Source organism: Ahaetulla prasina, chromosome 1 (assembly GCF_028640845.1).
Source record: "Ahaetulla prasina isolate Xishuangbanna chromosome 1, ASM2864084v1, whole genome shotgun sequence".
Taxonomy (NCBI): domain Eukaryota; kingdom Metazoa; phylum Chordata; class Lepidosauria; order Squamata; family Colubridae; genus Ahaetulla; species Ahaetulla prasina.
In genome coordinates, this window is record NC_080539.1 from 253,041,420 (window position 1) to 253,055,363 (window position 13,944).

At 38.1% G+C, this 13,944-nt stretch overlaps 1 protein-coding gene across 1 annotated transcript; it reads left to right on the top strand.

Annotated features, from left to right (window-relative positions):
- The first annotated feature begins 9,974 nt into the window (after nucleotides 1-9,974).
- LOC131204714 (olfactory receptor 5V1-like) lies at nucleotides 9,975-10,919 on the top strand. Its single transcript, XM_058196274.1, has one exon. The coding sequence runs from the start codon at nucleotides 9,975-9,977 to the stop codon at nucleotides 10,917-10,919; it is 945 nt and encodes a 314-aa protein (XP_058052257.1).
- Nucleotides 10,920-13,944: the final 3,025 nt, after the last annotated feature.

The following is a 13,944-nucleotide window of genomic DNA, read 5'->3' on the forward strand; positions in this document are numbered from 1 at the left end:
TTGCTTGCATCTATACATGGAAAAACTAAGACATTTGTAAAATAGGATTTACCGATGTAGAATCCATAATGAAGTTTTTTCTTCCATGAACCTAATATTTTTTATTTGACCAACATATCACCAATGTAGAACAGGCATTAAGTTGACTGGCTATAAATTCCAAGATCTCTCCTCCTTTGTTATTTTTTAAAAACTTTGAGACCTTCTAGTCATCTCATGCTGGGTTTAATCTGAATGACAACTTGTAAATATGGCAATGTAAGATTGGGGCTGGGGAGTTATCACAAAGATTGTGGTCCAGGATGTTTACTCACTGGGGCTGAATGGGATGGAAGAAGCAGTAGCTCCAGTGGTGGGATTCAAGTAATTTAACAATCGGTTCTCTGCCCTAATGATTTCTTCCAACAACCAGTTTGCCAAACTGTTCAGAAAGTTAACAACCGGTTCTCCTGAAGTGGTGCGAACTGGCTGAATCCCACTACTGAGTAGCTCCTAACAGTGCATTCAGGTAAAAACTTTTTTGTTCAATAAAAGGTGTCATCAGTGATAGAGAGTATTATGCACCAGGAAAGCAGGCCACAAAGTTGGAATAGCTGGAGACAATTTAAAGGATGATGGAGTTGGCAAAATTGACTGGGAAACTGGCTGGAGATTGAAGCTGACCTGGAATTGGAGTCTGTGTAAGCTTGGAGACCAGACTATAGAGGAAATCCAAGGCAGAGCCCAATGTAATAAGATTTACCTTCGTCTCGGTCCCTTGGAATCATCAAGGTTAAATGATGGCCAAAGAAATTAATGAGGATGAGTGGTGAATGGGGAAAATGGATCTGGGTCTCTATATTGGATTCTGCATGAGGCCCTGCCCTGACCGGCCCTGCTTTGGACATGTTGTCTGTCAATGATAGTGGGGAGACTTTGGAATTTTCCCATCACCGGCATAACAGACTGGGCAGCTGACCTGGTAGAGCAGTGCTGATGTGAGTGACCCAAGACTGTACATTGGATGTGAGGTTAGTGTTACTAGTGGTAGTCCCACTAAGACTGGCAAATAAATCACCAAGGAAACTTTGGATCTGGGAGTACAGGAGTATGGACTCATGCTAAAAGGAGAGAAGCCACATTAAATGATTTTGTGTGTTGTCAGCCTGGACCCTGATGAAACATGTAGCTGGCAGTTGAGGCCTGGGCCTATACCAAGTACATATATGGCTGGTGGTGCAGGACTTTTTTCTATCTTTCTTACATTTGTTAATGCCTCAGTTTCAACTGTTGTACAGTTGAAGCTGCTACTCAATAATTCGGTTAGAATGTCTGGAACCCACACTGCATATCGGACATTAATACAATTGAATGTGTCCAGAAATATTTCACAAGAAGAGACCTCCACTCCTCTGCTCGTAAGAAAATACCTTTTGCAACCAGACTTGAAATTCTGGGCTTAGAAAATTTAGAACTATGCCGCCTTTGATATGACCTGAGCATAGCTCATAAAATCATCTGCTACAATGTCCTTCCTGTCAATGACTACTTCAGCTTCAACCACAACAATACAAGAGCAGACAATAGATACAAACTTATAGTAAACCGCTCCAAACTCAATTGCAGAAAATATGACTTCAGCAACAGAGTAGTCAGTGCTTGGAATGCACTACCTGACTCTGTGGTTTCATCCCAAAACCCCCAAAATTTTAACTTTAGACTGTCTACTGTTGACCTCACCCCATTCCTAAGAGGTCTGTAAGGGGCGTGCATAAGAGCATCAGCATGCCTACCATCCCTGTCCTAATGTTCCCTTTAATTGTATTCATTTTATGTATTCAGTTTTTTTTTTGTTTACATTTATACCCCGCCCTTCTCCGAAGACTCAGGGCGGCTTACAGTGTATAAGGCAATAGTCTCATTCTATTTGTATATTTTTACAAAGTCAACTTATTGCCCCCCCAACAATCTGGGTCCTCATTTTACCTACCTTATAAAGGATGGAAGGCTGAGTCAACCTTGGGCCGGGCTTGAACCTGCAGTAATTGCAGGCTCTGTGTTCTTAATAACAGGCTTTACCAGCCTGAGCTAAACCGGCCCTTCATGTTCATGCTTATATATATTATCTAATATGTACTCAACAAATAAATAAATAAAATAAATAAATTTGATATTGTTTCTACTTGAATCAAGCCTGGAGGTTTGGTGGTTGAGGAAGGATTTCAGTTGGTAAATGAAATCTATCAGAGGGTTAGTGGTTTGATAGATCCTTTTATTGTAGTCTTACTTCCCTGATGTTGAGTGTCTCTGGTGGAAACAGTTGGGGGTGGGGTATTTAGTAGAGGAAAATATGGGTGGTGGTTGATTGATCCCAGCTGCCTCAGAGATGACAAGTGGAGGGTGTGTGTGAGGAAGGCAGAGTCGGGGTGGGATGAGGGCAGGTGAGGAAATTATAATAATGGATGGACAGGGGGATATATGAATGGAGATCTGAAGACTGGAACTCATGGATCAAATGTAACCAATATCTTAGTTCTGTCCCATCAACCAGCCTTCGGTGATCATCACTAATATTAGGCCTAATACAAAGCTCTGGGCTCTAGCTGATACTTTTAAAAACCATATTGGTGTGCAATAACATCCCCACATGGCCAGCCATATAGCAACTGCAGAAATGCAGATTTGTTTTATCACAGGACCAATGATCTGATATGCTGTCACCTCCATTCCTGTTCATGATCAGGATGCCCAAAGGGTCCACCACAGGGCACATTGAGGTCCCAAATATGTACTAGAAGATGCTGGGTGATGAGATACCCCACATAGGATGAGTATTGTGGCAGGAACTTAACACTTCCTTCCAGTTATCAATGGCCAGCTTTTCCTGGGCTGCTGAGTTGCTTATTATTCTCCAGAGCACCTGACATTCTCCAAAGCACCTGAAGGCAGGACAAGAAGCAATGGGTGGAAACTAATCAAGGAGAGAAGCAACTTAGAACTAAGGAGAAATTTCCTGACAGTTAGAACAATCAATAAGTGGAACAACTTGCCTGCAGAAGTTGTGAATGCTCCAACACTGGAAATTTTAAAGAAAATGTTGGATCGCCATTTGTCTGAAATGGTGTAGGGTTTCCTGCCTGGGCAGGGGGTTGGATTAGAAGACCTCCAAGGTCCCTTCCAACTCTGTTGTTATGTTATGTTATGTTATGTTATGTTATGTTATGTTATGTTATGTTATGTTATGTTATGTTATGTTATGTTATGTTATTATGCTTATCCCCTTCTGAAGTGTCTTTTATTTCTTTCTCTGGTAGACTGGTGAAATATTGGACTTTTCTCATATTTTCTGTTTTTTTTGCAACTTTACTGGTGGAAAGTGAGAAGCAGGGACTCTGCTGGTTCACTGATGGAATAAAATGAGCTTAAAGAACAACAGGTGAAATTGATAAAAAGCCCTGCCATTCTTTCTAGATAAAAAAAAAATCACTGTAAAACAGATGCTTTGTTTCTGATCCACAACCGTACCTGGCAAGAAGGAGTGAAGAAGGGAGTCAATGAAGGAGGTCTATCAAAGAAATATACATGCCATTGGTACTTGTTTTCTTGGTGCATGTGGGAAGGGAAAAGGAAAAAAAGGGGGATCCATCAATCAGGTGCCATAGTAAATGTAGTCCAGACAGAACCTCCAGGCCATCACTATGGTCAAAACAAAGGAAGAGGCAAAAATCCAGAAACAGGTTTCTGAAGGCAGTTAAATATGGACAATCTTGTGATGTGCACCAGATCAACCCATTCATTCATGATTCAATACCTTATTACCCACATGTGATATTCCCTTAAAGAACAGGACATTTAGATTAAAACAATCACCTTCCCCATCACTTTGAATTGGTAAGACTATAACCTAAAAGAGATGGAGGAGACTAACCAGTTACCTGCTATCCCTTCCTTGTAATACCAGATTACAGTTTTTCATCAACTCTCTGCTGCTGGTTAGTACTTGAATATTCTTTCTAGTCCATTTCCTTCTCTTGTCTCCTGGAAACTCCTCTTAACACCTGGATTTAATAAAACCTGAACCCCAAATGCATCATTAAAAAGTTCATCCTCTCTTGGTAATGATATATATGTACAAAGCCAAAGCAAACTGGGACACTTTCTGCTATAAATCCTCCCATGTTCCATTTAATCCCAATTCTAATTTAGAAACTTCCTTTTTTAATTTCCAGTACTCAAGTGCTTATTCTGATCTAATCAAGCATTTACTCAATAAGTCATCAAAGTCTTCATGGAACACCATGAAACCATAAAACTAGGATATAGACTTATGTTATAAGTCCATCTGCAGATAAGCTGACCTTCCAATTTTTAAATAAAATTCTATGAATAATGAGGCCAGCTTATCTGCAGATGGCATATTTTTCATCATATTTTGGTTAAAATATTGAGGATCAGCTTATACATTGATGGAACTCTTCAATGTATATTCTACAATGTAGTAGTATATACACTACTTTTAACAATTTTTATAGGGTTTCATGGTACACTATGGTACTTGTAAGTTGCCTTGAGTCACCATGTGCAAGTAGGCTGCAATATAAATTTTCTAAATAAATAAAAACATTAAATTATTTATATATTATATATAGATTCTGGCTTTCTAGATTTTAGGTTTACAGCTATCACTAGTATTCATTTCATAGCATAGATTCATAGATTCATCAACTGAATCATTTTACATGCTTAATTTGATAAATATTTTATAGAGAATTAATTTTATAGATTACCCTTATAAAATAAAAGCACCTGATAACTCCGTGATTAATTCTGTATTGCCTACTTGCTATCTTATTTTGATCAAAACCCAAAATAAATCTTTGGGATATCAGATTTTTTTTAAAAATACCTATGGTTCAGTGTCACATAGATGTGTTTGACTTGTATGCCTATAACACCTGCATGTATGAACATGCTCCATAACACTTCTGAACAAGGTCATCAGTAGCACTGTGAGCAATACAAAGCAATGCACTGATTTGTTAAGTCTAGGAGTAGCCCTCACTTTTGCATAAGTAAACCTTACAATTTTCAAGAGCAAGAAGTGTTTTTTAGTGTTTCCACACTGCAGCTTTGAAGGACCCAGGCTGAAACCATATGTCCACTTAAGTTTGGATCTCAATTCCTTAGTTTCTTTGCCTGCAGCGTTTCCAAGTAGTTCATCAGCTTCTGAATAAGATTCCTTCAGAGAAGACATTGCAGTTCTCTTCCCTCTTCTGATGAGCAATTGCCCTGTTGAAAAATTAGTTTTGTTCTGATTTGAGGACCAACATGTAGACCAGTGATGGCCAATCTTTTAGATACTGAATGCCCAAACTGTGCATGCACACGCCCAAACTGAAAGGTTGGTGCATGTGTGCATGCATGTGGACATGCACATGGACATGCATGTGGACATGCGCATGCATAGACATGCATGAATGTGCGTATGTGCAGCAGAAACCCGAAGACCAGCTGGCTGTTGGGATGCAGGGCATCCCAACACTGGCAGCGCAGCAAGAGGTAAGATATTTTTCTTTTGTGAACTTCTGTTTCATCATTTGCAGGAAAACAGAAGCTCACTGAGATCTGACCTGGGGTGATGGCGTGCGTGCCAGGAGAGAGGGCTCTGCATGCCACCTCTGGCACACGTGCCATAGATTCGCCATCACGGATGTAGACATACAGAAACTTTTCCAGATATTAATGCATTGATAGTTTGATTGTTATGTTGTTGTTGTTGTTGCTGCGAAGTTGTGTCCAACCCATCGCGACCCCATGGATAACGTTCCTCCAGGCCTTCCTATCCTCTACCATCCTCTGGAGTCCATTTAAGCTCGTGCCTACTGCTTCAGTGACTCCATCCAGCCACTTCATTCTCTGCCATCCCTTCTTCTTTTGCCCTCAGTCTTTCCGAGCATTAGGCTCTTCTCCAGTGAGTCCTTCCTTCTCACTAGGTGGCCAAAGCATTTCAGTTTCATCTTCAGGATCTGGTCTTCTAAAGAGCAGTCAGGGTTGATCTCCTCTAGGACTGACTTGTTTGTTTGCCTTGCAGTCCAAGGGACTCGCAGGAGTCTTCTCCAGCACCAGAGTTCAAAGGCCTCAATTCTTTGGCGCTCAGCCTTTCTTGTGGTCCAACTTTCACAGCCATATTCAAACTAATTCCTAAACTGTACTCCACTGAAGGTTTTGAGATTCTCTTGATACCAAAGAATGTTTCAATTTGCCAGATGGCTTAGCAAGTTTTAAAACAGTAGCTTGCTTTTTAATGTTCTCAAAGGCCCAGGTCCCCAGATGTTATCTTCAGTATGGATTATATATACAATACTTGAATACAACCTCGATTAGTATTCAGATTCTCCCTAGTTCTATTCCTTTGAGGGTTTTTTTTTCTTTTATGGTACATAAGATGCAAAATATAAAGCAGGATTTCTTTACTGCATCCTTTTTTAAACAATGTTACCTTAGTGTTCTCTTATTTAAAGCTAGAAGAGCTCTTCGTCAAGTAGGTTTTTCTGTACCTTTAATAAATTGAAATTAGCTGGAGAATTGAAAACTGCTGCCGCATTACACTTCAGGTACACGGGCAGTGGGCAAGTTACCCTTTAGCATAATCAGATATTTGAAATTTGCATTTGTGTATTTATTTATTTGAAATATGCATTACATTTTCTGGAATAGTCACATTCTTGATAAAGCTCAGTGTCAAAATGTAGGAACATTAAGAGTCAGTGTATTGGATGATTAAGGTACTGGCATCCAGGAGGTGCAGGTTATAGTCTACCTCCGCCATGGAAGCTTAGTGGCTGTTCTAGAGACTCTCTTTCAGTTTCCTTTACAAGAGAGAGGTGGAAAAATAGGAGGAGTCTGCGGTGCTTATGCAGCCCAGCTCCTGAATGGAAGACTGGATTTAAGTTTAACAAATAAATAAAACAAATGACTATTGCTGGGACGTATGAAAAATAATTACAGCTTCATCTGATTCAATATCTAATTTATTCAGGTTAACATAACAATCATCATACACACATTGTTTTTGTTGGAATCTTTCAGTCCAGTTTATAGGCTTATGATGTTGAGCTAAGTGCTCTTCCTGTGCTGAACAAAATACGGAAATGTTTCAGTTTGCTTCAGCAAAAATAAGAGGTAACTCTTAATAGGATATAATTAATAGATCCCAGTTGCACAGAACTCTGGATTAGTTCCAAATTCTCATCCTATTTTCTTTCCTAAGTTTCAAATCTTTGTTGATTTTATTATTCTTTTTCAATCTTGTTTTGGACTCATCCTGAAGTTCACTAGAATTAATTCCAGGCTATGAATATTAAATTTATGCCAAATAGTTTGATCTTTTTAGTTCATTTGTACCACTCGCTATTACCAGAACACAATTATACATTCATAAAAATGTAGTAAAACACTCTTGATTATTATCTTAGTTGACTGTATAAAAATGTCTGTAATTGATTTTGGATTAAATCAAAGTTATCTCTGTTGGTTTTATATTATGATAAAATTATGCTGCTTTAATATTAAAATATGCTATGTAATGTCAGAATGAATGCTACAAAGTCTGTAAATTGTGTTTAGAAACATTAGAAAATAACCGCTTTTCAAGCTCAGATGTTTTGTAAGTCTTTTGTGAGGTATTTTTGTCTGCTCAGACCTGAAAAAACTAAGAAGGTTGGCCAGAAGATCAATAAAAAAGTGGATGCAATTGGCAAAGCAGTACAATTTGGTTATAATACAATACTATTATTTATTAATATTGAATCTATTAAAGCATGAATGTGTTGATTTTGTAGTGTAGGAATCAACATGGAAGTGCTTTAGTTCTTTTCTAATGCCAGAAGGGACTTTTCAAAAATAATAGTTATGTTTCCCTGTATTCTAACTGAATTTTTATTGGCAATTACAACTTTCCCCAGTGTACCTATATTGACTTTATGGCAAATCAGTATTTCTGATAAATGAGATTAACTAATGACAGTTGGTATTAACAATTCAGAGTTCATACTTCATGCATACAACATTCCATGTTCGCAAATCAAAAAAGAACATCAAAATGAAAATCACAGAATCCAACTTCTTCCAGAAAAATCAAGTATCGCAAAAAAATCAGATTGTGAGATACACGCAGAGTCCTTCATGTGTATAGTGTGTGTGTGTGTGTGTGTGTGTGTGTGTGTGTGAGTGATGAGAGATGAGGTTGATTCCATTCTATGTTTTGGAATATATTCCTTGCTTTACAATTCATCATGATGGGCATATTGCAAATTAAGGCTGCATTTTTGTTTTGATTTAGTAGAGCAAAGGGAATGATAGTTGAGTCTGCAATACCAAAAGGGACACTTCATTTCCCTCTATCTTTTTTTTTTTTGCAGTTTACAGAACTACCTCAGATTAGAGTTATCAAAAATCAGTGGAATGGTTTCTAAACATTTTGAGATGAGAAATACATCTAAACCATCTTTAAAGCGCTCCATGGCATAGGACCCGGATATCTTCGGGATTGCCTTCTGTTATCATATGCCTCCCACTGACCGGTGCGCTCCCATAGAGAGGGTCTCCTCAGGGTGCCGTCAGCCAAACAATGTTGGCTGGCGACCCCCAGGGGGAGAGCCTTCTCTGTGGGGGCACCCACCCTCTGGAATGAGCTTTCTCCTGGACTCCGTCAACTTCCTGACCTCCGGACCTTTCGCCGCGAGCTGAAGACGTATCTATTCTTCCGAGCAGGAGTGGCATAAAACGGGTTTTAAATTGGATTTTAAATGGGGTTTTATATTATGTATTTTATGATTTAAATTATTGGCCATATTGAATAAGTTTTTTAAATTGGTTTTATTGTATTGTATTGTATTTTATCTGGCTGTTAACTGCCCTGAGTCCTTCGGGAGAAGGGCGGTATAAAAATTAAATAATAATAATAATAATAATAATAATAATAATAATAATAATAATAATAATAATAATACCAAGTTGCATATAATTTATAAGGAAAAAACCCCAATATATTCTTCCCAAAACAAGAAGCAATGGATGAAAATTAATCAAGGAGAGAAGCAATTTAGAAATAAGGAGAATTTTCCTGACAAGTTAGAACAATTAATCAGTGGAACAAGTTGCCTCCAGAAGTTGTGAATACTCCAACACTGGACGTTTTTAAGAAGAAATTGGACAATGATTTGTCTGAAATTGTATAGTTTTTCCTGTCTGAGCAGTGGGTTGAACTAGAAGACCTCCAAGGTCCCTTCCAACTCTATTCTATTCTATTCTATTCTATTCTATTCTATTCTATTCTATTCTATTCTATTCTATTCTATTCTATTCTATTCTATTCTATTCTATTCTATTCTATTCTATTATTTTATTATTTCTAAATTCATGGAAGAGAAAATCAGAAACTCTGATTTAACTTATTTCACAACATCATCCTCGTCACTGACCCTGAATAGAGGTCTTGACCACCCCAACTCCTTCTCCTGGTCTCTGTGCTAGACACTGAATGCAAGTGAGCGCTATATAATTTGAACTGAGTGGTCAGAGTGTTTTAGTACAAACTATCTCTTGCCTTCCATATAACCTTACATCCAAGGACATTGTAGGTCTCACTGTAGCACTTTCTGGCCTCAGAGCTGTTGCTACGTGAAGGCTAAGCTTCTTTCTTCCACAATTACGTTGGAACATTCTCTTAATTCACCCTGTGGTCTCCATAATCCCTTTGCTATCTCTCAAATTTCGGTTTGAATTGTAAACCTGTTTTAGAATTTTGAGGGAAAACTGCTGCCTACATAGAGTATGATTTTTTTAAAAAAACAACAACAACTCAACGAGAAACGTTGATTCAAGATTTTCAGCCAACTATAGCAAAGATAAAAATAAAAGGCTGAGCGCACAAAGTATGCTTTAATTAAATTTTTTTCATTCTTTTTAGATACCTCTGCTTCAGGCTTCTTGGCATGAAAATGGCTAATAACACAGGAGTAAAGGATTTCTACTTCACTGAACTGTCTGATCTCCCTGCAGTGCACATTTCTCTATTTGTAGTGATTCTGCTGGCTTACCTGACCACTCTGGCAGGGAATGGGGCTATTCTTATAGCAACAGCAACAGATGCTCATCTCCAAACGCCTATGTATTTCTTTCTATGTAATTTATCTTTGCTGGATCTCCTTTGTCCAACTGTCACTGTGCCAAAAATGCTCCAGACATTCTTGTCAGAAGACAAGAGAATATCATTTGTTGGCTGCATGCTGCAACTCTTCTTCCTGATTTTTGTGGTGGGCACTGAAATTTTTTTGCTTGCGCTGATGGCTTATGATCGCTATGTGGCGATATGCAGCCCTCTACACTACGCAAATATTATGAGCAAGCGACTGTGTGTTCAACTGGCAGCTGGGACTTGGCTAACAGGCTTCACAAATTCCATGATTCACACCTCAATGACATTTACATTATCATTCTGTGGGCCCAATAAAGTTAATCAGTATTACTGTGACATCCCTCCAATTATGGCACTTTCTTGCTCTTCCACATATCTCTCTGAGCTTGTCCTCCTTCTTGTGGCTGGCATTTTAGGGGGCGGTGCTTTTCTTGTTACCCTGATCTCTTATATCTATATAATTTCAGCTATCTTACACATTCACTCTGCTCAGGGCAGACAAAAAGCATTTTCCACTTGTGGTTCCCACTTGGGTGTCGTTTGTCTTTTCTATGGGACAACCATTGCGACCTACGTCCGGCCCACTTCCACTTACTCACCCAAGAAAGACAGAATTGTTTCAATGCTGTATGGGATTCTTACTCCCATGATAAACCCAATGATCTACAGCCTGAGGAATAAGGAAGTGAAAGGGGCTTTGATCAAAGCATTTAATATGCAAAGGGGTTTTTTTAGGGGTTGAGTTTGGGTTCCCCTCCACTTGAATGTTATCAGAAACTTTCTTGTAACATTTTGGTAAATTGTTTTCTGCCCCTTTCTGGTTGAAAATTTGTATCAATCTGTCCAGTTTTAATAACAACCACTTTCTTAGATCAGGGGTCTCCAACCTTGGCAACTTTAAGACTTGTGGACTTCAACTCCCAGAATCCCTCAGCCAGCAAAGCTGGCTGAGGAATTCTGGGAGTTGAAGTCCACAAGTCTTAAAGTTGCCAAGGTTGGAGACCCCTGTCTTAGATAGCAAGATAGCACCCTAACCCTAACCCTTCCTTCTTCTTGGATGAAAAAAGTCAAAAGCATTCTGTAGGATAATTTGGGCCTTTGAACAATTGAAAGACAATTGGGAAAAGAGGAAGTTTTATTTTGCCTCAAAGGGTAGATTACTTGGGCCTGTCCTACCTTCAGGCTGGTATGGTTGCTTCTCTCCATCCCCATTCACTGATATGATTATTTCACAATGGCAACCATGAGAGAAGATGAAAAAGATATTGGAAAGAAGGTCATTTCAATCTTGAGGCCACAATTATATGATAGATCACCTTATTCAAATCTTTCAAGAAGGTCATTCAGCAACTTTACTATTTTTCTTTTCTTTTCAGTTCTGATTTGGAAAACATACTGGGGAGATTTGCTGTAAAATTGTGCTTCATTTTAATACTAAGATTGTTCATTGTGTCTTCATTTTAATACTTGTGTCTTCATTTTAATACTAAGATTGTTCAAATTTTTAACTTTGAACTGTTATAATCTAATGTATTCTCTCTTGAGGAGTGTTGCAGAATAAAACATGTAGGAACATGAATTTATATCTACTGCATTTATTATACACACATTAAAATATGTGAGTTTTACATGTCCCAAATGGGGAGATGTATGCCATATTTTTCCACTATCAGTTTTACATGTATATGCCACTATAGATGACATTGGACTGTCCAATATTAGACTGACCTTGGCTGACCTCAGTAGCAATAGCAATAGCATATACCACTTCACAGTGCCATACAGCCCTCTCTAAGAGGTTTACAGAATCAGCATATTGTCCCCAACAATCTGGGTTCTCATTTTACTGACCTTGGAAAGATGGAAGGCTGAGTCAATCTTGAACCCGTCAGGATCAAACTCCTGGCAATGGGCAGAGATCGCCTGCAATACAGCATTCTAACCACTGTGCCACCATGGCTAGGATAGCTAGGTAAACATGCATGGGATTAATAGTTGGAGGGGAGACCATCAGAAAATCTCAAAGCAAGAGGCTAGACTAAGTGATAAGACTAAGAAAAAAATTCAAATGTAATCAAAACAAAACATGGAAGAAGACTATGATAAACTACTTTCATGGTGTTTCCAGGAAAACAGCACATTCATGCTCATGAGGTCACCAGAAACCTGATATGTAAGAAAGCTTATTTAATGCGGATTGGTATAAGACAAATCAGCTTACAAATGTTGAGTCAATAGATTGCTTAGCTCCCATGGGGGAAAAATGATTGATTGGTTTCCTTTGAGTAAACCTGCTCTGAAGTCCTAGAGAACCTATCAGAATACGTGACATGTTCAGTTTCTGCAATTCTGGACTGATTTCCAGTGGTTTGGAACCATACCAGAAATGCAGAGAATGTACAGAGGGTAGGGTAATTGATAAATAGTTTTCTGTGTTACATTTACAAAAATAAAAGATACAATATATGAAGGACCATGCTAGCAGTAATTTCAATTCATTCAAACAAACAGACAAAAAAAAATCTCTCATTCAACGCTAGAAGCAATTTTATGCTAAAAAAATTCCCCCTTTAAGAATCAATTGCATGTACCAGTATGTATGCATTATTTTTTAGATTAATTTCCCACATTTCCTTTAGGAGCTCATAGCAGTGTTAATAGTCCTCCCTCATCCCATTTTGCTAGACAAAGATACCTTGTGAGGCAGTTGGGGCTATTTGTCCCACAAATGCCAAAATCCTTTATAAGAAATCAATGGATAAATACAGAATAACAGATTTATTAAAATCAAGACAGGCAGATATAGATTATCTGGAATATTGGAATGGTAGGGAGTAGGAGGTGGCAACTTTTATCCATAGAGAAGGCATGGCAGAAATTGCAATTGTACAATCTACAAGACTCTGGATTACGGATGAAAAAGGGAGGGACAATTTCCTTTGAAGACAAGAGATGGGAATATGAAAATAATAGGTAAGATCTTATTTTATCATGTTTGTGCCCTGTTAACAATTGGAGATTTAAAATCTATATATTGTCACATATACACACATATCCACATTGATATGGATTACAGCTGCTTTTGAAGAAATCCAGTTCCAAGGAAACAAGCAGTATGTTTGCTTGAATAAGTGTAATTCTTTGAATTAAATTAGAGATGGATATGTTAATATTTCAACGCTATTTGTATTTTTCTGCAGAAAGTCCCTTTGACCTCAAAGGAGATTGTTTCTTAAGATTAATAGCAACTTTTTCTAATTTGATGTTGTTGCATTTAAAAAAGATTTTGCTGAAGTGTACTTCTGTCCCAATGAAACTCAAATCCAACTAATATCAAATTCCTTGGAGAACATGGAGTCCCTAAATAGGCTCTTTGTCTTAATGTCGTCATTTGCATTTGTTAAAAAGGAAGAGATAGCAACGACTTTACTTTGATGATTGGACCAATGATTGTTAATTTGATGCCTGAATAGCCATGCGTGTATTTTGCTTGACTCCACATAAATTCTTCATGCTGTGGTTCCTGTGTTGACGCAGACAGGAGAAACAAGAAAGGCAAGTGACTTCACTTTATTGGAAGAATAATTTTATGTCATTAGACATTATCTAACATCTTCCATGTTCAGGTGCCCTCTTGATGTGCAGGATTTTCCTTATGGACATGTGGGAAAATATGCAGATTGCAGTCCAATCCATCTGGAGGCGATCAGTGGGTCTATTTTGTCTGCAGTTTTATTCTTTAATGAATTACTTGCCCTGAGTCAATG